Raw genomic sequence first — 22,379 nt, forward strand, 5'->3', positions numbered from 1 at the left:
GGACTGGTGGAATCAGGGGAAGATGGACTCACCTCAAAGTTGTACTTCGCACTTCCTAGACTTGTCCTTTGCTTCTCCCAAAACTTCTCTGGTTTGATTATATATGCAATGTGGATGTTGCCAGGGAAGCATTCCTGCAACAAGAACATCATCAGTCAATAAAGGGTAGGGTATCAGTCCCCTGAAGTGAGTAAGTGAGTGAGTTAGTTGGGTTTTACACTGCTTTTAGCAATAAGCTATCAATACCACGACGGGGAACATTAGAAATGGGCTTCACACATTGTACCCATGATGGCAATCGAACCCAAGTTTTCAGCGTGGTGAGTTGTACCTACTAAATCAAACCAGGGGTGATTCCTGAAGTGACACAAGGGTAAGGATTATAAGTTGTTAAGGGGTCACGAGGGGTACATCAACCCATGGGTCCCAAAGGACCAGTAAACAACATATTTATCTTAACGAACACCTCAATGTTTATTTTTAACTGCTTGAAGCAATGAAGCAAAGGTATCAATCATAATTCAGTAACAGAGTTAGGCAATTACTCAATAATGAAAATATCTCAATTTTCCAATGACACAGAATTTGGCAGACAAGAAGAAAAAACAACTTAGAGTTATCTCCCTTCCACTGATTTGCATTTGAAAAATATTGGTAATTTTTGCACATCATGTAAGACTAGATAATTCAAGATAGAGAATTATAACATAAATGATAAAGTATCAAATGAATTCCCACAGTTTGGCACTCCACTGCAGGTAACATGAAAATTATTTGCTTGTAAGCAAGGTGCATTGAAAATAATTGAAGATAGCACAGCTAATCAGAAAAAGCACATTTATGAGTGAGGAAAGATAAACATATATGTTACCTGCAGTGCCTTGAGAATGGGCTTTACAGTCTGCCAGGTGGAGCCTCGCATGTCCAATATCACAGTAAACCCTCGCTCTCGTACCTCATCACTGAAACGAGACAGTGCAATAAGAACATCTCCACTAAACTGCAAGCTCCACACAGTATTGCCTCATTTTAATAGGACTACAAGTTCTGGGAGATATCGCTAACCAGACTCATTATGAAAATGGTTTGTTATTTGTTTTGCGTTTAAGAATCTTGTTTCCTCTGCAGTGGAACAAAGGAAACTAGATTTAAGTCAACTGGTGTATGAGCATGTGAGATCATACCTGAGTAAACTGGGGAAATATGTCATGAGCTTAGGTGTCCTTACCTGAGTACACTAGTGCATTTTGTCTTGAGCATGTGAGATCATATCCTGAGTACACTCATGCATTAGGCCACAATCAAGTGAGATCTTACTGAGGTACATTTGCAAGATATGTCATGAGACGCCGGAGATCTTACCTAGGTACACTGGCAAGATATGTCATGAGACGCCGGAGATCCTCATACTTCAACCTCTCTGGGTGAGTGTGTGATGGAAATGTCAGAATGGGTCCACCTCTTTTGTCTCGCCCACCTACAACACAACAGCTGATCATGTCAAGCGTGTAAACTGATACTTTACCAAACCTTTCTGCATCTCCTACAGGCCGAATAAAAAAAACTCCACATAATTTCAGAACAGGAAATCTGTGTTATCTGTATTATACAGGGTCCAATACAATTCAGTAGTAGAGTAACATGGTATTAATAAGATTAATATCTCAGAGACAGAGACCCCCATTTTACACTCCAGAACCCCTGAAAAAAAACAGTACGAGTCCAAGGGACCCTCAAATACAGGACTCAAGGTAAATCCCTCTGTGTGTAATACAAAGGCCACAGTATCTGTCTATGTGACACACAAGGCACTGTACATGTCTGTGTTAGTGTGTGTGACACAGGGTACAGTATCTGTGTGACACAGGGTACACAGGGTACTTGTGATATGTGAAAAACAATTTCATCTGGAACCAAGATGAAACACAGTACAGTATCCCTCTGTGACGCATGGTACAATGTCTGTGTGTGATGTGACACAAGGTACAGTATCTGTGTGACAGGAAACAGTATCTGTGACACAGGGTACAGTATCTCGCTGTGTGTGACACAGGGTAGAGTAACTGTCTGACACACAGGCAACAATATCTCTGTGACACAGGGTACAGTACCTGTGTGTGACACAGAATCTGTGTAGTACAGTGTCTGTGTGAGACACAAGGTATTTGTGTGTGACACACAGGGTATCTGTGACACAGTATCTGTAGTTCTGACACACTTGTCTGTATCATCAGTGTGTGACACAGGGTACAGTAACTGTGTGACACAGGGTAAAGCATCTGTGTGAGACATAGGGTACCAGTGATAAATCTATAAATTCAATTGCCTGACTCGCTGACCTATACAGATATACGAGTCCGTCAAAACCTTTATGAGTCCCAAACAAAAATTAATGCCACAAATATTAATCAAACTGGTATATTTCACAGGACAGAGCTGGTAGTATCTAAATTGTAACAAATTGAGACTCTTCCATTTTAACTTGTAGTTTATACCCACACATCAGACACAGATGTTAACAGATCACTGGAAGTGGTTGGAGTTACCTTCCTTGAGAAATTCAATGTCTTCAGTTTCAAATTCACATAAAAAGTCAACAAAAGTGTAAAACTTTGTCAGTGGGATTTTTTTACATACTAACCAGTGAAGAGATTTCATCAAGGTAACAGCTGCTTTGTCTTTTTTATACATACATGCAGTTGCAACCTTTAAATCATCACAAAGTTTTGGAAAATGAGCAGACAGTTGATTATCATGTCCTGACATGTTTTCTGACAATACTGAATGCTTCCTGGCAGATCATTCACTCAACATGCTCAATATCCTTATCTCAGTTTTGCCAACTCAACAGCCTTAGTGTCTACCTGGGCGGCATACGGACTGCTATATGATAAAAATAACAGCAAGGCTCTTCTGACATTTTATTTATTTACATGACCTTAGACAAGGAAATATTTTCTTTTACTAGAAAAATTAAAAAGTTATTAGCCAGACCCACGTAATTACACCCTAATATTTTGTGAATAAGTTCTCCAATTCCAACCAAAGGTTTGTCTTATTTCTTCATTTTGTTCAGTGATCCATAAACAAATTACATCAAAAGAAATCTGCCAACAAGAAGCCACTTAAACAAGTATGAACACAAATAGTAACTGTCATACTTTAACTAATTAAACATTCAACATATTATTTCATAAATGTCATCATAATGATAAATGAAACAATACCTGTGTGACACAGGTACAGTGTGAAACATATGGTACGGTATCTGTTTGTGTGTGACACACAGGGTATCTGTCTGTGACACAGTGAACTGCACCTGTAGTCGTGAGTCTTGTGAATTATCTGTGAACTGATGAAATGACCAGTTGCTTTCAACCATTTCAACCAACAATTTCATCTGACTTGTGACTTGTGAATGGCTTCCATCCAGCTTCCCCAGTATCTGTCTGTGTGACAGTACAGTATCCATCTGTGACACATGGTACAATATCTGTTTGTGTGTGATGTGAAACAGGGTACAGTATCTGTGTGACAGAGCACAGTATCTGTGATACACACGGTACAGTATCTCAGTGTGTGTGACACAGGGTACAGTGTATGAGACATAGGGCAGAGCCTGTTTGTGTGCGACACACCGGGTATCTGTGTGATACACACACAGGATACAATATCTGACACACAGGCAACAATATCTCTCTGTGACACACAGGGTAAAATATCACTGTGTGACACAGGGTACAGTGTGTGAGACGTAGGGTACAGAGCCTGTTTGTGTGTGACACGGTATTTGCATGACAGAGCACAGTATCTGTGATACACACGGTACAGTATCTCAGTGTGTGTGACAAAGGGTACAGTACCTGTCTGTAACACACAGGATACAATATCTGACACACAGGCAACAATATCTCTCTGTGACACACAGGGTACAATATTGCCTGTGTGTGACACTGGGTACAGTATCTATGACACAGGGCCCAATATCTGTGACACACACGGTACTGTATCTCAGTGTGTGTGACACAGGGTAGAGTACCTGTCTGTAACACACAGGATACAGTATCTGACACACAGACATCAATATATCTCTGTGACACAGGGTACAATACCTGTTTGTGTGTAACTCACAGGCTACAGTGCTTGTGTGTGACATAGGGCACAGTATCAGTGACACAAAGGGTAAAATATCACGGTGTGACACAGGGTACAGTGTGTGAGACATAGGGTACTGAGCCTGTTTGTGTGTGACACACAGGGTATCTGTGTGACCGAGAGAACTGAATCTGTAATTGTGACTGACAGGTGAATTACATGTAAACTGATGAAATGACCAGTAACTTTTAACCATGTGTGTGATACACCTGATACACAAGTGAAAACAAATAAAATGTGAAAAACAATTTCATCTGGAAACAAGATATGATTTCTGAATGACTTCCACCTGGCTTCCCTTTATCAGACTGTGGCTGTAACACAACTGAAAATATTTAGCCGATTTTGTTAGGCCACTTTGTCAACAAGGGAACAATGCAGCAGACCTCCAGTCTGGTCCCAGCATGGCCACTGCTGTCTCATACCCATTCTACCACATTGCTTTTTCATGATGTAGCTACATTGTGGTGTATCACCAGCAGAACCAGGCACGACAGCTCACCTTACTTATCAGGTCCCACATAGAGTTGCATTGAGTTGCCTTTTAAATTTAATATAATTGCAGTTAAAAACAACATCTTTACACATCTAGATATATAGACTTAAGCACATCGTGCATATACAAATCATGCCATGCCACATGATCGGCTGATACAGACAGTAGCACACTGCCACGCCCCATTATCTATTTATAGCCATAGCATTGCGTGCATAGTGAAAAAAATGGCTTCCAGTAGTAAAAAGGAACAGCGTACACTGACAAGGTTCTTTTCGGGAACAAATAAGATGTAAAATAAAAGTCAAACATCTTATCCAGTGGTTAAGGGTATGGAAAAATATGGTGATTTTTTTCCCAATTGTGACATGTCATAACAGCCCCGTGCCTTTTCTTTTATTTTGTCATATTTACGTAATCGGAAAATTAGCATAAAAAGATATCTTACATAGCATACAGTCGCCCATTTTCCATTATCAGAAGCTTTCCACTCGCTAACATGAAACAATAGTGGAAAGATACATCCGTTTTATAAGCTTTGTATGAATAATACGCGAGACTATTCGCTTGATGGTGGATTTTGTTTGAAATCTGCATTTGACAGTACCCTTTCCAAGAGTATTTTCACAGTTGTAAAAAGCAATTTTACTGAATAAAAATTGGTTTCTAATGACGCGTTTTTGACATAGGACTGTGATTGGCCGAAATCAGGCACGTGACTCAAGGCAGCCAATCATATTACAGTCATGTTGTCCCTGTAAATGAAAACTTTTACATTTAGACGAACATTTTGGATAAACTAAGGGCATTTTGAACGCATTAAGCAAGAAATCGCTATCAATATGTAAATTATGGAACCTACTGGACATATCGTGCTGCGTTATGACCTGTGACAAATGTACTTCATGTGCACACTCCTCACTAAACATCGTATCTGAGCATAAAGACTGAGGTGGCAAAAGCGGAGATGTCACTTGTCAGTGACTAGACTTACATTACACGATCACACAAAAGGATGGACAGAGTCATTTTTATGTACATCTGACAACTTTTATGAATGCTGTTGTTGATTTTATTCATCAGTTTATTCAATTTATTTAATGGCATTCTGAACACATTTATTGAATGTAGTTGGACCGCTTGAAATCATTTTCTGATTCAGTGATTGCCTCAGCATGGCATTGAATCGATAACTGTATTTAATGTAGGTCTATTGAACACATTCTCAAACAACAAGCAACACACAGCACACCCTGCAACACATTTATTGACAGTATTTCACCATAAATACTGATTACTTTCTCTCCAGATAAAAACTGGTTCAGCCGGAATTTTCAGACCCTGTCGGCGTAGGTCACCAGCTATTTTCAAAACCACCCGGAACACTGATATGTTCAGGGACAGGGCCATAGGTATGAGGCAGATGGGAGCCAATATCAGCAATACTGTAAGGGCCCTGAACTCTACACATGGTATCATGATCAGGCTGTTCCCGCAGTCATGATCAGGCAGACCATGGGTGAGGACCCTACAGGAAGACCGCTATCTGTGTGCCCTTCATTACGGCAACAGAAATGTTGTTAACAGCTCTGGGACATATCATCTGTTGACATACTGTGCGATGATGTCAGCGTGCAGCAGGTATCAGAACTTGATGTCTTCTGCGTGGAACGGCATTGACCCAAAAACATTGTCATTGTACGTTAAAGTTGGCAAGAACTGTATGTTGCTGACTGGTACAAAATAGGCAGCAAGTGGTTTTTCCAGACCGAAGTCGACCATGTTTAACATGTTCCACAATGAGGTCTGGTTGCAAGTAAACCACATAAACAATGCTGGACTGCTTCCACGAAAAGCATCGGGAGGAATTTGTGGGAATCAACATACATGACCAGCCACATTACATGGAATTTGAATGCCTGGAGATACAGGGATGACATTCTTCAACCTGTGGCAATACCACTTCTTCGTCATCAACAACAGGGAACACTTCAATGCCAGGGCCCACACTGTGGGAAGTTGTGCAAATTGTCCAGAACGTCTTGAACACCCAGAATATCCAAGTTCTCCCATGGCCAGCACACTCATCAGACTTAAAATCCACAGAGCACTTGTGGGATCATCTTAATCGCCAAGTGAGAAGACAACAACGAACCGACAAGAACTTGCAGACACCCTCAGGAACAAGTGGAATAGGATTCCGAATGACGTCGTTCATTAGCTGAATCTATTGCTGCTGAAGGTGGTGACACTACTAAAGACCTGTCTGGTTGACCAAAGACTTGAAATGACTGAGACTTTCCATGATTGACTCTTCTTGTATCTTTGAACCTTGCTATTCCTACCCCTCTGACCATTACATGACACTTGCTCTTCATTTGTGATGAGTCGCGAATAGACACTGTTGGTGCATTGTCTCACATGCTGGCTTCCAAAAACATTGTAAGTCTCGCTTTGATTTTATCAATCATTAATAAGGGAGTTCACTCTCTTTAGCCCACTAGTCTTTAATATGTCTCACTGGGATATAGAAAACATATCTGTGAAGCTTTCTTTAACAAAATGAACCGGTACTCCTAGTTAGTCCTGACTGATACAGTATTATGGCACTGAAGTTCCCTTAGGAATGTAGTCAAGAGATTTGGAAAATTTGATAAACCTTCCAATATTTTTTACATAAATACTCATAGAGAGTGTACTAACTATAATGAAAAGATGTAAAGGTGTGAAATATTTCTAAATCTGCATAATAGAATATAGAACCTCGCTGTAAAGCAGAACACTTACATTTACTTGTACTTTACAGTTTGAACTCTGAATCTAATATATTTACTTTTGAAGTGAGGAAAACAGGAATGTCTGCCCATAACTATGTCGCAAGATGGCTGAATGCTTGTCATCAATAGTATTTTAACTACTGCTAAGTTGTAGAGGCCATGTCGAAATATGTTACAGACATATTAAACAAATTTAGGAGTGGTCACTGGTGGAAGCAGGTATGTGGATTGTCTGGTCCAGACTCAATTATTTACAGACTGCTGTCATATAGCTCGAATATTGCTAAATGAGGCTTTACACAGCAATCAAATACATGGACAAAGTATTAAACTCGGAATATTGCTAAACAATGAATAAAACTACAATCCGGGTTAGAACTTACCCTTTCTAAAAACAAGCGAAAGACTGTAACTTCTTAACCTACAAGCTAAATGAAATTTCAACAGGCAAAAACATAAAAATAATTCCAAAATCATGCCATCAGTTGACATGTAACAAGGAACTGCCTATCTCTATGCTAGATTTCTTGTCAGTTTTCTGTTGGTCAGGACTTATCCCTGATTCCTCACCACTTTCCCTTTCACACTTCTGTTTTAAGTAGTTTGTTACCATATTATTTGTAATAATGTTTCATCATTAATGCCAAATTTGAAGAAATGCACGTAGTTGCTGAAGATCACCATCACTGAATCAAAAAATTCCATAATATGCATGTGTTTGGCTATAAATTCTGTGGGTATTCTAATACAGACTCCTTCGTTCATTGTTACCAATAAATAGGAGAAAGTAACACCAAACTATTTTCTGATTTAAATTAACAAAAACACAGGATGCTAAAAAAGTCACCATTTATCAGAAAATTGAATGCTATTAAGAATTTTTAATGTCCATTAATTTCAGTCGTTGAATTTGGAAGTTGTCACTGGTGGGAGCAAGTATATGAAGTTTCAGTTTCAGAGGTCCAGTGATTTCAGAGGGGGAAAAGTGCATGCAATATGAAATTCCCCACCACCTGACAAGGTGGGATTGAGGGTGGTGCATGTATAGATGATGCATACAACTCACCTGAAAGGTAGGCCACTCTCTCCCGTAGGATTGGTACGATGTCCGCTGCCTTCAGGCCATCGTTTCTTCTTCCTCCTGGAACACACAGATAACAGTATAACCTCTGATTGTACAATTACAAGCAGTTGGGATCATCTAGGTCCCTTGGACGACTGGATGCTCTAGTCACCATGGTCACAGACATGACACTTATCATGACTGGGGACAGTATAGATACAGGGTTAGGACTAATAGGATGAGGAGGTGACACCTGCTGTCTTGGTTGATACATGCGATTGTATCATAAATGCATCGACTGATACGCATGATGTGTATTATCTGCTCCAGAATTGATCATTTACAGATCACTGTCATATAGCTGGAATACTGTGAATGTAGTGTTACACAACAAACAATCAAACACAAACTATGTACAATGAAGAAGTTAAGTTTTTATGCTGCAATACTTCAGCTATATCATGACAGGCAGTGAAGAACAATATAGTAAACAGACCGGGCACCTTCTTGTCACAAGTATCATTATAGATACAGACTAGAAACAATCTGGTCACAAGTGTCATGATATATACCAACTGGGTACCAGCATGAGTTACCATGGTTACATGTACCAACTGCCATGATGTATACAGACTCAGGATTCTGCCTAGTCATAAGTACTGTTATAGTGTCTTATTCAGGAGAGCCATCATCCAATTATTTCTAAAATCCCAAACTATGTAAACAAGCCATACAAGGCTTATTTGTTATTATTTAATCTGCATTCTTAATTTTTATCACTACCACAGTGTATTGTCTTGTCATCTCCCTTGTTCCTCTTTGTCATTAATTACTGTACATGACATTTTGGCCTTCATTGGTCATCCCTCCTTGGTTGTGTCTGTTATCACATTAACTGTAGTAGGAAGTGTTATAGTTTCTCTATCTGTCTATTGTTGAATCTTTGCCTGTGCATTGTTGTTGAAAACTGTATATATATGTATGCTCACATCTACACTGAGTGTGTGGAGTCCGGTATTCTGACTGACTGTGTAGGGACGATCGGGGGCACAATTATGCTGCTTGCAGGAAAGGCCCAGGGGCTGAGCTGGAAGTCCGCTCACCTCATTCATGTTTACTTGTTTGTCATGTTTTGTGTAAGTAACTTTCTTTTATAACTGAAACTTAAACTCCAAATCAACAGTTAAAACACATACTCAAAGAAGCTGCAAGTCTGCACCCAAACATCAAGTATTTTGTGCATTTATCAACGGAAAGCAATAACTTACTAAACTATCAATAGTCACACATGCTAAAGATGCATCAAGAGTTTTTTGTTTCTACCATCGATTAATTGCTATCGTACACTCAACACTTGCAATTCATTGATAGTTTGATGCATCGTTAGTGTCCTATTGAATACAGCCTAACAACGGGCACTGTGATATAGAAATACAAATACAGTCTAGTAACTGGCACTGTGATGTAAAATACTGAACACAGACTAACAACTGGCACGACAACAGACTAACAACTGTGTGATGCACACAGTTGAGGTAAGTCTAATAACTGGCATTGTGACGAACAAATACTGAACACAGTCTAACAACTGGCATTGTGAGGAACACAGACTGGATACAGTCTAGTGCTAGTCTGAATTTATTACAGAAGACAAGATAAATGGGGTCTTATTTTCCCACTAAAATAATGGTTTCCCTCTTGATGATCTTTTACTGCATGTCTGCACAGGCAGCCCCACTGTTGAAACAGAAAACAGCAAGAATCATTATAGGGTAAAATAGTGTTATCCACTGCTGTTATCTATGGTCATACTTCCTTGGAATCTATCTGCCCAGTAATTCCCCTTGGGAGCCCTCTACCTTATCGCAATGTCAGGCCCCCCTAAGTAATTGAAGGAATTACAGCAAATTTGAAGGAATTGCATCTCAAATGTAAACAAACGTAGCCCACTCGTGAAACAATTGCAGCAATATCGGTAGTTTAGCGGTAATAACAGAAACACATTGGCCCTATCGGAAGCAATGTCGGTAATACTGGAAACATGCTCGGCCATCTTCGGAGATTTTTCGGTCGCGAGCGGAAACTCACACAGCAAAATATGGCGTTGTTGGAAGAAACACCCGTCTCGGTGAGTTGTGTTTTTAGTTCCTACTATTACATTTTTATACTTATCCATCTTTGACCACCCGTGTTGAATGCGTTTAGGTATGAGGTGTTGTCGGGACAATAGCTTATGTTTTTAGGAAAAGATAGTCACTCTAGGAGAGTGTCACAAGTCATGCCCCTGGAGGTTGTTTACATCTGAACATCGAAGTCGTGCCGATGATTACGAACGTGCACTAGATATAACATCACTTTTGTAAAATGTGTTTAAATTTGTCAATTGCACTTCATAGAAAGAAAAATTATGGCTCATAAACTTCTTCATGGCACACGTTCATGATGTTCGTAATCATCGGCACGACTTCGATGTTCATGTCTAAACAATCTCCAGGGGCATGACTTGTGACACTGTTCTGCAGTGACAATCTTTTCCTAAAAACATAAGCTATTGTCCCGACAACACTTCATACCTAAACGCATTCAACACGGGTGGTCAAAGATGGATAAATATAAAAATGTAATGGTAGGAACTAAAAACACAACTCACCGAGACGGGTGTTTCTTCCAACGACGCCATGTTTTGCTGCGTGAGTTTCCGCTCGCGACCGAAAAATCTCCGAAGATGGCCGAGCATGTTTCCAGTATTACCGACATTGCTTCCGATAGGGCCGATGTGTTTCTGTTATTACCGCTAAACTACCGATATCGCTGCAATTGTTTCGCGAGTGGGCTGCGTTTGTTTACATTTGAGATGCAATTCCTTCAAATATGCTGTAATTCCTTCAATTACTTAGGGGGGCCTGAATGTACATCCTGCCACATATCGAAATGCCCAATAAGACCATCACAAAACAAAACACTTACAAAATAGCATGGAACACAACCCTAATGGTAGAGCTCCTTCCCACATTATAACAGGCAATGCATGTTTGACTGATCTGGACATTTCTGTTTGTATCAGAAATTGCAGCAATTTGAAATTCATCTACATATGTGATGATGGAGTTGAACAAATCGGTCATCATACAAATGAACATGCAAATACAAGCAAGCAGTGCACTTTGAAAATTTTTGCCGATGAGCACACGCAGTGATCACGGTAGGTTTTGTATGAGTGCATGCAGAAATAAAATTTAGATATGCAGTCCAAATCTTTTGCATGTGAAATTTTCAGTACAATCCTGAATCATGTTAAAATTTATTGTTTGTCTATATGTTGCGGTTTGAAGGTACTTTTTAAAATTATGTAGATCAGAATCTATACGTCCAAAACACACACAAATTTTTTTTGGCTTGGTTTTATTATTTTATTGCATGAAAAATGCATGTTTCTGCATTAAGGCAAACACTGACATGCAATACACTTCCAAATTCTAGGTGGGAAGGTCACACAATATCACTGGTTAATCACATTGTTTGTGTGAGACATGGCTATGACCAGTCTGACATGGCTGTGATCAATGCTACATGGTTGTCACCAGAGTGTGACGTGGCATTGATCAGCATGACATGGCTGTTATCAATGTGACATGACTGTGATCAGCATGACATGGCTGTTATCAATGTGACATGGTTGTGACCAGCATGACATGGCTGTTATCAATGTGGCATGGTTCTGATCAGCATGACATGGCTGTTATCAGTGTGACATGGCTGTGATCAGCATGACATGGTGTTATGATTGTCATCGACACAAAGTATAATTATTTAACATCAATCTAACAGCTTTTCTTTGTCTTTAAAAAGTGTGATAAGGTCTTTTACGAGTTTTACCTTCTACATGTACATATACCATAACTGTTTCACCATAAAGATAACAGACGTGAATTAGAGTGTGAATGCAGCTTTTTATACTATTTGTTGACCATTTCTTATGAAAAGAAGAGATACTTTTTGTGTTCTGTTCTTGTCCTGAGAGACAGACAATAATCTTTAAGTCAAAAGTCTTTTTTTCTCCTAACTTCACAGACCTTTTATTTTGCAGGTAAATGTGTATTGTCTCTCCAGCCTCTCAGTTAAATATACATATGATGCCCAAACAGTGTCAGTGGAGTTAAAAGTAAAATTAAGGCTGGTATGATAAACTCACATATTTATTGAATCAAACTGTAGACCTCATGTATTCAGTTCATTATTCATGGTCACCAGAACTGAATTCGTGAATATGAATTAATAATAACAACTTTTTTTTATGGACCATGTTTTGCTTGAGCCCTTATGTCCTTTTTCAAGGTGAGATATGCAACCTGTGCCAGAATGGAATACATGCTACTACTAGCCATGCAGTAGTTCGAGTAATGTTAGTTTACAATAGCTGCACTGATACTGTGGAAATGCGTATTAGTCTATCACATACCAAATATGACGGTCATGTCAGATCACTGGTTACTACTACAAATTAACTGTCAACATGGGGGTTCCATATTGGGCATCAATCACTTAACTACAGTGTTGTATTCATGAATAACTATTCATATTTGTTAACCAGTATTTGTGATACACATCATATTCGCCAAATAGTGTATTCATTGAACCCCTACAATTAACCAACATCAGTGGTAGGGCTGCAATGATTCGCCTCAAATCATTGAAAATCGAATCTGATACACTAGTTTCAATTTCCAATAACAATTATCACTGTTTGGAATTGATGATTAAATATATATTTAAATTATTTCCAAACAATGAGAATGTAATTTTGACTCTAACTCAAGCAGTTTCAAGTAATGAAATAAGGGGAAATGTGACTGGTTTGACACTGTCTAATTATCCAATGAGAGTTGTTGATCATAGACATTACCATGTTGATGATGGATTTCAAGCTAAACGTGCAAAAAGGCAAGCTCACTTGAACTCAGAGAATAAAATGAATCTTAAGTTTTTGCTTGTATAAAACATCAAATTGAAAATGATCACATCGAAGGCTGAATATCAAAACTTGCATTGAATCGAGGTCTTGGTGAATCGTTGCAGCTCTAATTAGTTGCAGGGATAAATTTTGTTGTGAGATGGTGAGGTCATGGTAACTGTTGGCATTACCATGGGTCTGCAAAGCAGTGAGTGGTACAATTTGATTGTAGGGAAATCTCAGGAAGTGCTGGGGCAGTGGGGTAGCCTATTGGTTAAAGTGTTTGATTGTCATGCCAAACATTCAGGTTTGATTCCCCACATGGGTACAAAGTGTGAAGTCAATATCTGTTGTCCCCCGTTGCACTATTCCTGAATTTGTTTTTCTAAAAGCAGCATAAAACTAACTCGCTCACTCACTCAACCTGTGATCCAAGTGTTGTACTGGGGATTAGTTTGAGGGAACAACAGGCTGTCATTTCCAGGATAAGTTTAAGGAAACATAACTGACAATAATATCAATTACTACAAATAAAAAATGTCTTGGCTAATGGGACATATAGTTAAAATTGTGTAATTATCCCAGTCCTAAACAGTTTTAATTTCAATCTATACTTTGTCAGAATTTATTCTTTCCTGTTACCTCAAGCCAAGTCAAATAACTAAGCCAAAAATTGTCTCCTTCGATGAGCAAAGTACACATGTGATCAACCCCCAAACAAATCCCCTCCATCAACCAAACCTATCCTCCTGAATAGATAGACCTCAACCAGTATGCTATATATCACCATAAAAAGGATAATATACGAGACATTTTGATCAGTTGTTAAATAAACAGTGCTCCCCATATGTTTGTAGTGGAGTCCCTGACTCTCAGTGTGGATGCTTCAGTGTAGTGTCAACACTCCATCAACACACACACACTAATCAACCTGTTTCACAAAAGGGAAAAGCCTGAAACCAGTAAACATTCATCTTGTTAATAAACCCTATTAAATCTAGAAGCAAAACAAAAGGCGCTCTACACAAAGTGCTACAACAGATAAATCTTGGCCACCAATGTCCCTTGTTGCAGTGGAAATGCTCTTGGTGGCTTGCGCTCATGTATCAGGGATCTTTCACTGTCAAAATACCAATAGGGACTTTATATGTTTTTCACCTGCATCAAGCTGTCCAGACTAATTCAAGTTTGTCTGCGTCCCTCTTCCATAGGATGGTCAAAGGGACTGGAGAGGGTAGGGGGATACTAATAGGATGGGGGAGACTGATAGAGGAGTCAAGTAGCAGCTATTGGCTGACTCACAGTCTATATATACTGCAGGTAACTCTATCTCAGTGTCGCCAGCTGAAAAACAACAGGAACAGTATGAAATGACATCCCCCTTTTCAGGTCTTACCGAGTCATGAGGGGATAAGTCTCACAAAATCTGAACATGAAGTTTAGCTTCTAAAAACCACATTTTTGGTTCACTGCCACTTATCGCCTTTAATTCACTGACAAAAATACTTTTCAAACCCCAAATCCTCAAAAAGCATCACTTCACCACTGCTATGTATACAGTTCACATGAATAATTCAATGGTTTGGGAAAATGGACGGTAAACAGACTGATGAATGCATGGGTATGATGATTCGTATATCCCCCTTCTGATAAAATAAACTAAAACTGCTGTTCTTTACTTACACAACAAGAAGCATCCCCATCACCAGTATTTATATTAATATTTTATCACATTATCCCAGTCTAACACTTTCACCTTTGTTAAAACAAGTCAAAGCTTTAAATGCTCTTCAAAACTACGAACAGTAGTGTTCCTCCAGACTGTAGACAGGAGAATGTATATCAAGACAACAGACAGGAAGTTGTTTCTGTCGTAGACAACCTGTAGGTTAGCAGCACTGCACAAGATACATGAGATGCCCATTCTGGTGTAACCAAATCCCTAACTGTCCCATCAATTCTGAGGTCCTCTTGAAAGACTGGAATGGTCATCTAGCCAGAGAACTCAACATGCAGCACTGACTGTCAATACATGCCACTCATCAATATCTAACAGCACTTTAGTGGAGGTGTACCAGAACTGGCCCTTGTAAACGTGATTCACTGAGTGCATTTTCATATCATTTTCTAAACATACAGTGGTCCAGGGTTGACTGAATACACTGAATTCATGTAAAACATTACTATCCATCTGGGCACATTATGATATGTAATTGTACTTACAGAACACATTAACAGAATATATAGAGAAACAACAGCAATGCACTTTTTTTCTCTCAAAAACAGGCTATATATCAGCTCTCATTATACATGTCACACAGATTCCTTTCCTTGACTTGATCCCTTTGCTGCCACTACATGCTCCATGCAGCTAGACAAGAATTATCAACAAATGTCAGGTTTCAGGTTTTTCTATGAGCATTCCATCTGGCCCACTATCTGCTTCGGTCCACTGGTTGACCCAGAGAACCACCCACAATTGCAGACAGACTTCTAGAAAGTTAAACTAATACAATTCTTACTTCCCTCAAGGTTAATCACAGACACTTACACTTCTACTTACTCATCATTTGGTTCCTTATACTGTTAACCCTAATACTTTCTTTGATGCCCTGCACCCTTTTCTCTCTATTCTGAATACTGACTATTGACACACTTCCAATGAACAAGACACTTTACATTAATCCAGTCCTTGACACATCTCCCATAAACACCCCCTGACACACGCATTCACACATGTCCCCAGTTTATAAACCCTCACACACACCTTGAATACAGCCGGGCAGACAATGAAGTAAGCCTGCATTTGATTGCCTTAACTGGTGTTCAGTAGCCAATGAGAACACATCTTGTTTTTATGATGACAGTCTTTATGAAGTTACAATGTTAGAAGTCCACTGGAGGCCAGGCAGTAGTCTCGTCAAAATGAGATAAATTTTAGTAACCTACCTAACTTACCATTCATATTTTGAATTTATCACTTTTCACAATGCCTGAAAACACTTGTTACATTTCAATTTATCACATGATGTCGGCAGAATCAAAATTAATAACTATTTTTTGCAACGGTTCTCGAAGATTTTTGGCAGGAGCTCCACTATGAAATATTTCCAAACAGCAAAGTAACCATGTTTGAGGAAATCATCAAATAAATCGAATAAACTAATAAATAAAATCAACAACAGCATACAAAAAGTTTGTCATACGTATATATAAGTTAGTGGTTCCATCACTTTTGTGCAAGCTTGTAATGTAAGTCAAGTCACTGACAAGTGACATCTCAGCTTTTCCCACCTCAATCTTCATGCTCAGACATGATGTTTAATGCGAAAATATATTCATGAAGCATTTTTGTGGCAGGTCATGACCGAGTACAACACCTCCAATAAGGTCTGTACACATAGGTAGCTGTTTCTTGCTTAATACATTCAGAACAGAATTATTTTAACAAAAATTATAATATGACTGGCAGCCGTGGGTCACGTGCCTAATTTTGACCAATCACGATCCTTATAGCAGACTGTGGCAGAAAAAAGTGTCATCAGAAACAAATCCTTTTCCAATAAAATCGCTTCTTACAACTGTGAAAATACTCTCGGCAAAGGCACATTGAATTAGTTTATGTGCAGAGCTTTCAAACGATACACGCCATCAAACGAATCGTCTCACATGTTATTCATACAAAGCTTGGAAAACAGATTTTCCGCTGTTGTGTCATATCACAGTGCTGGGAAAGCCACTGATATTGGGAAATAGGCGATGTTCTGAAGACATTTTTAGGTTTTCACTTAAACCTGCTTTCCCAAATGCACCTGGTGCGAACTGGTTGTGATCACATTAATACACAGGGTAATAGGTATGAGTGCATGTGAAATGCGAGGTAGTTTGTGGTGGTCAAGGATACACTGGTGATTCGTGCCCCATTCATTCATTGCAATTAGTTTTTCAGTTTCCATCATCAGACAGTTCTGCAAATGATTATTTCCACTGCACAAATTATATCAGAAATCTTTTTAAAACAATTTTCCAATCACGCAAAAATGAAAATTGGAAATTTTAACCATAACTTGTACATTCATATACTTATCCCATCTCACGTCATGCAGCTATCTACCTGTTCTTCAACTACGTGTGGAATGTGCTTGAAGCTAAGTTCAAACAAAAGTTTGTACCCGACCTCTGTCCCTACCCCAATATTGACACCTGTCAATCATCAGTAAGCTTGCGCAGCATGCTATGCTGCTCACGTGATGACCTCTACAGTGGAAGCTGTTTAAACCAGCACTCAATGGGACTGAAGAAATAATCCAGCTTAGACAATGTGCCAGATTGTAGAGCTGATAATAAATGTACATGCTGTGGATGGGACTGAGATTTTATGCCAGTTTTACTTGCCGGATTGGAGAAATGCCGCTTTTGACAGCTCCTACTGTACTTGTCATTCTTGACTTGGAGCATTCCATAATCTGCAATGAGGAGCAGGTTGGGTGGGCTTCTATCGCATGAGACAAGATAAACATACAATTTATGATTAAAATATCCACAGTATGCCCCACTACCCAAGTGGTGAAGTAAACATGCTCTAGTTCCCTAGGTGAGAAGATCCAGGCCACGACAGAAAAATCCCAAGCTGCAGGTCGGAACTTCCGAGATTGGTCGATGAGCTTGAAAGACCTTAAGAGAGATTGGAGCTCAGGAACGGTAGGGATCTTCACTTCTGTGGCCGCCGCAATAACTGTATTATGGGCTGCCAAATAAGTCAAAACTTTAAGTCTCCCGGCGATTCTCAGATGCTAAAGTATTCAGACACCATCTGCGGTGAAGCCGTAGTTGGAGATTTAATAGCCTTGGTTCGGCAGTATGCTTCGTAATGTTTCCACTTGTCATCATTGAGTGACCGAGTAGAGGTGCGAAGCGCTGCTGTAATAGCAGAGACGATCCATTTGGAATATCCCTTAGCTACCAAGGACTGATGAAGATGCGCCAGACGTGAACAAGGAGCATTATAGGAGACCAATGGAACTGATCAGAGTGCGGATGAATCAGAAGATCTCACTGATCTGGAAGTGGGACGGGATTAGGTTTGGCTAGGCTTTGCAGATCAACGAAACAACTCCTGGCCAAACAAAAGGGCGCGACCAAAATCAGTGACACATTCTGGGTCGTGCACAGCATGAAAAGAGTGCGTGGAAGAAGGGCCACTGGTGGAAATGCATAAGCATTGAGACCGTCACACGGAATGGTCAGAGCATCCTGCCCCCAAGCCAACAGATCCAGAAGTAGAGACACAAGGCAAGGCAACTGCTGATTGAATCTTGTGGCAAACGGGTCCACTGTGGGAGATGTTAGTGGAAAACAATATGTGTGGAATACCTCCGGATGAAGTTTTCACTCCATCCGGGAAGGATGACTTGACCAAGACAGCGAGTCTGCAAGTCTTCACTCCTGGCATATAATTGGCCCAGGTCTATCAGGTCAAAAAAGTGTTGAGTCCATCACAGAATGTGAGGAGACCCTGTTGACCCCATCCAGTTGATATGCCACCGCTGTGTTGTCTGAACGTATCATGAGAAACGTTGAACGAAGATCCCAATGCACAATGGATAGGATCACCGCTCTCAGCTCCAGAATGATGATGTGACACGACTGATCTACAAGAGACCACTGCCCCGACACTTACTGGTCGAAAAGGCTAGCTCCCCACCCATGAAGAGATGCGTCGACATACAGATGTAGATTTACATCTCCTCTAAATGCCTCTGCAAGCATTCACTTCGTCCATCCACCAACAGAGGTAGGGATGTAGATCCAAGGGAAGGGAGATCGGCGCCTCTGGATTGCCCACTCTGATTTGAGGAGCTGGAAACAGTTGTAATGGTGAAAGCTGCAGTTGATCTCGTCGCGTTATGGGGATGGGGTCTGACGTCAAAGGTCCCATGAACTCCTGCTATTCCTGGGGTAGGATTGTGCAAGGGGAATGAGACGCTGCATCTTGATAAAGCAATCCCCCGGAACAAACAGAGTTCCGATGAATTGAAGACAGCTAGTAGGGATCAGTTCCGACTTCTGCCAGTCTAACTAGTGAAGTAGCTGCATCGTGCACTCCATATGCCGCATAAGGAGAGTGGATTGCTCTGAGCCTTGATTCAATCGTCTATGTAAGCCTCAAATGTTATTCCCCTGATGATTCCCCTGAAAAACTGATAATTGGCCTCGCGACCCATGTAAATAGCCACTGGGCCACAGAAATTCCAAAGGGGTGGACTCATATTCAAAGACAAAGCCGAGGAACTTGCGATGAGCCAGAAAAATTGGAATGTGAAGACATGCATCTTGCAAGTCAGACTGGTCATGTCATTCCTAAGCTTCATAACAGTTTGGAGAAGAGCTACAGAGACCATCCGGAAATGAGGTGGAGGTGGAAGATACAACTTGTTGGAGACCTTCAAGTTGAAGATGAATTTCAACTTGTTCGAGCCTTTCTTTGGAACCAAAAGTATTGGAGAATAAAAGCCCAGTTAAATTGAAGCTGTTGAACTGGAGAGAGTGTGAGAGTTTGACTGCCAACAATCAAAAGTTGAAACCCTTTGGACAATATGTCGAGGACGAAAGAATCTTCCAAAATGATCCACTTTGGGGCATAAATCCTAAGTCTTCTGCCCGCTGGAGAGAGCTGGATAAGCACAATGGAACGAACAGAAGAACCAAGTCTGATTCAAATATCTTGAAGTCACTGTTTGTCGAGGTTCTGGGACAAAGACTGTCTGGAAGCAGAAAGTGGTTTTGAAGCCGCAGATGAACAACAATGGGGCCCCAAACCTCTGTGAATCTGAGTGAATCATATGAATTAATCTTGCAGCTTGTTGCTTTTCACGCAGGGGTTGTCTTAGTAAAGCTGCCGCGATGTAATTCTCCTTCTTCAGCTTTTTGTCAAAATTTCTTCATTGGAATGTGCGGCAAATCTTTTCGTAGACATGGCTAGATTTTGCAGAAGGCAAGACAAGAAAAACAGATTTAGAGTTATCTCCCTTCCATCTATTTGCATCATTCGTAACTACTCATCTCTTTCCATGACCTACAAGAAGACTCATATCCCTCTCATACGCCATTATTGCCAAGAATTGTGGCAAACCAATCAAATCGGGAATAGTTAAACGCTTTTCAAAACATCAAAATGGTGGAACCTTTGAACTTTGAAAGCTCAATTTAAACATAAACTTTGAGGATGAACAACCTACAACACTGAAACATTTGCAAAGGGAATGACCCTATTGCTGATATGCCCATGGGATGTAGGATATTCTAAGAACCATGTTTGGAAATTCAGAGTTATCTTTCCGTGACAATAGTACTAGACTATTTTCATCTCACATGCCTGTTTTTGCGCTTACAAAGGGCCCAGTCATAAACATAGCCATGAGAGGGGTTCCAGACGGGCTCAGCGTGTCCCTTGTAAACGGGGTACGCTGAAAATAATAGAAAAGCTCTCAGCCGATCAGAAAACGTTTATGTGTGAGGTAAGACAGTGACAGGTCCCTTGTTCACAACACCCTTAAACAAGGAACACGTCCAAGGAAAACAGCCGTTGACACACATTCCTTGAACACAGCCACTGACCCATCTCCCTTAAATGACCTCTGATGAATCTCCCATGGACACAATCCCTGACTCCCGGGGTAAATCTCCCTCCCTCACATTTCTCTGAGCACCAACCCAACCTGAAGCAATAAATATGCAAATGAAAAGGGCTTGAGATGAATTAATCTTAGTGAATCAATAACCAAAGCAACTCCCATCTTGTCCACTCATTGACAAAATGACTACAAAGCAGAGCTTGGTAAAAGGGGGTCAGTAGAGTGGTATTAGTGGAAGCAGTGGTACATGGAACTGTGGTACATGGGATGTATGTGGTGAGTGGTGCTAGGGGAAGCAGTGTTACATGGAACTATGGTTCATACATACGATGTATGTGGTGAGTAGTGCAAGTGGAAGCTGTGGTACATGGAACAGTGGTACATACGATGTATATAGTGAGTGGTGCTAGAGGAAGCAGTGCCTCATGGAACTGTTGTTCATTGACAGGATGTATGTAGTGAGTGGTGTTAGAGGAAGCAGTGGTACATGGAACTGTGGTACACAGGATGCATGTGGTGAGTGGTGTTACAGGAAGCAGTGCTATATGGAACTGTGGTACGTAGGATGTATGTGGTGAGTGGTGTTACAGGAAGCAGTGCTATATGGAACTGTGGTACGTAGGATGTATGTGGTGAGTGGTGTTAGAGGAAGCAGTGGTACATGGAACCGTGGTACATAGGATGTATGTGGTGAGTGGTGTTACAGGAAGCAGTGGTACATGGAACCGTGGTACATAGGATGTATGTGGTGAGTGGTGTTACAGGAAGCAGTGCTATATGGAACTGTGGTACACAGGATGCATGTGGTGAGTGGTGTTACAGGAAGCAGTGCTATATGGAACTGTGGTACACAGGATGCATGTGGTGAGTGGTGTTACAGGAAGCAGTGCTATATGGAACTGTGGTACATAGGATGTATGTGGTGAGTGGTGTTACAGGAAGCAGTGGTACATGGAACCGTGGTACATAGGACTATGTGCTGAGTGGTGTTAGAGGAAGTAATACTACATGGAACTTTCTCTTACCTCACACATGAATGTCGCTTTCTGATTGGCTAAGTGCTATTCTATTATTTTCAATGCACCCTACCATCAGTGTCTACGTCTTTCCATCAGTGTCTATGTCTTTCCATCGGTGTCTATGTCTTTCCATCAATGTCTACATCTTTCCATCAGTGCAATACAAAACTCAGACATAAAAATACTGTGGCAACCTCCATATGCAAGGCACCATATAGGAGAAAGTAATATAGACAAAAATGCTATTTTATCATGAAACAACTGTTTACTCCTCACTGTTGGCA

General features: G+C 40.3%; 1 protein-coding gene across 3 annotated transcripts in view; it reads right to left on the reverse strand.

Annotated features, from left to right (window-relative positions):
• The window catches only part of LOC137298545 (kalirin-like), a 282,884-nt gene that overhangs the window by 241,502 nt on the left and 19,003 nt on the right, over nt 1-22,379 (reverse strand). For all 3 annotated transcript variants that reach the window (XM_067830847.1, XM_067830846.1, XM_067830845.1), the window contains exons 2-5: nt 8,495-8,569; nt 1,363-1,477; nt 872-962; nt 33-134 (exon numbers count right to left, since the gene is read on the reverse strand). In XM_067830847.1, coding sequence (XP_067686948.1) covers nt 33-134; nt 872-962; nt 1,363-1,477; nt 8,495-8,569 — 383 coding nt within the window. The remainder of the gene's footprint in view (nt 1-32; nt 135-871; nt 963-1,362; nt 1,478-8,494; nt 8,570-22,379) is intronic.

Source organism: Haliotis asinina, chromosome 10 (genome assembly GCF_037392515.1).
Source record: "Haliotis asinina isolate JCU_RB_2024 chromosome 10, JCU_Hal_asi_v2, whole genome shotgun sequence".
NCBI classification, from domain to species: domain Eukaryota; kingdom Metazoa; phylum Mollusca; class Gastropoda; order Lepetellida; family Haliotidae; genus Haliotis; species Haliotis asinina.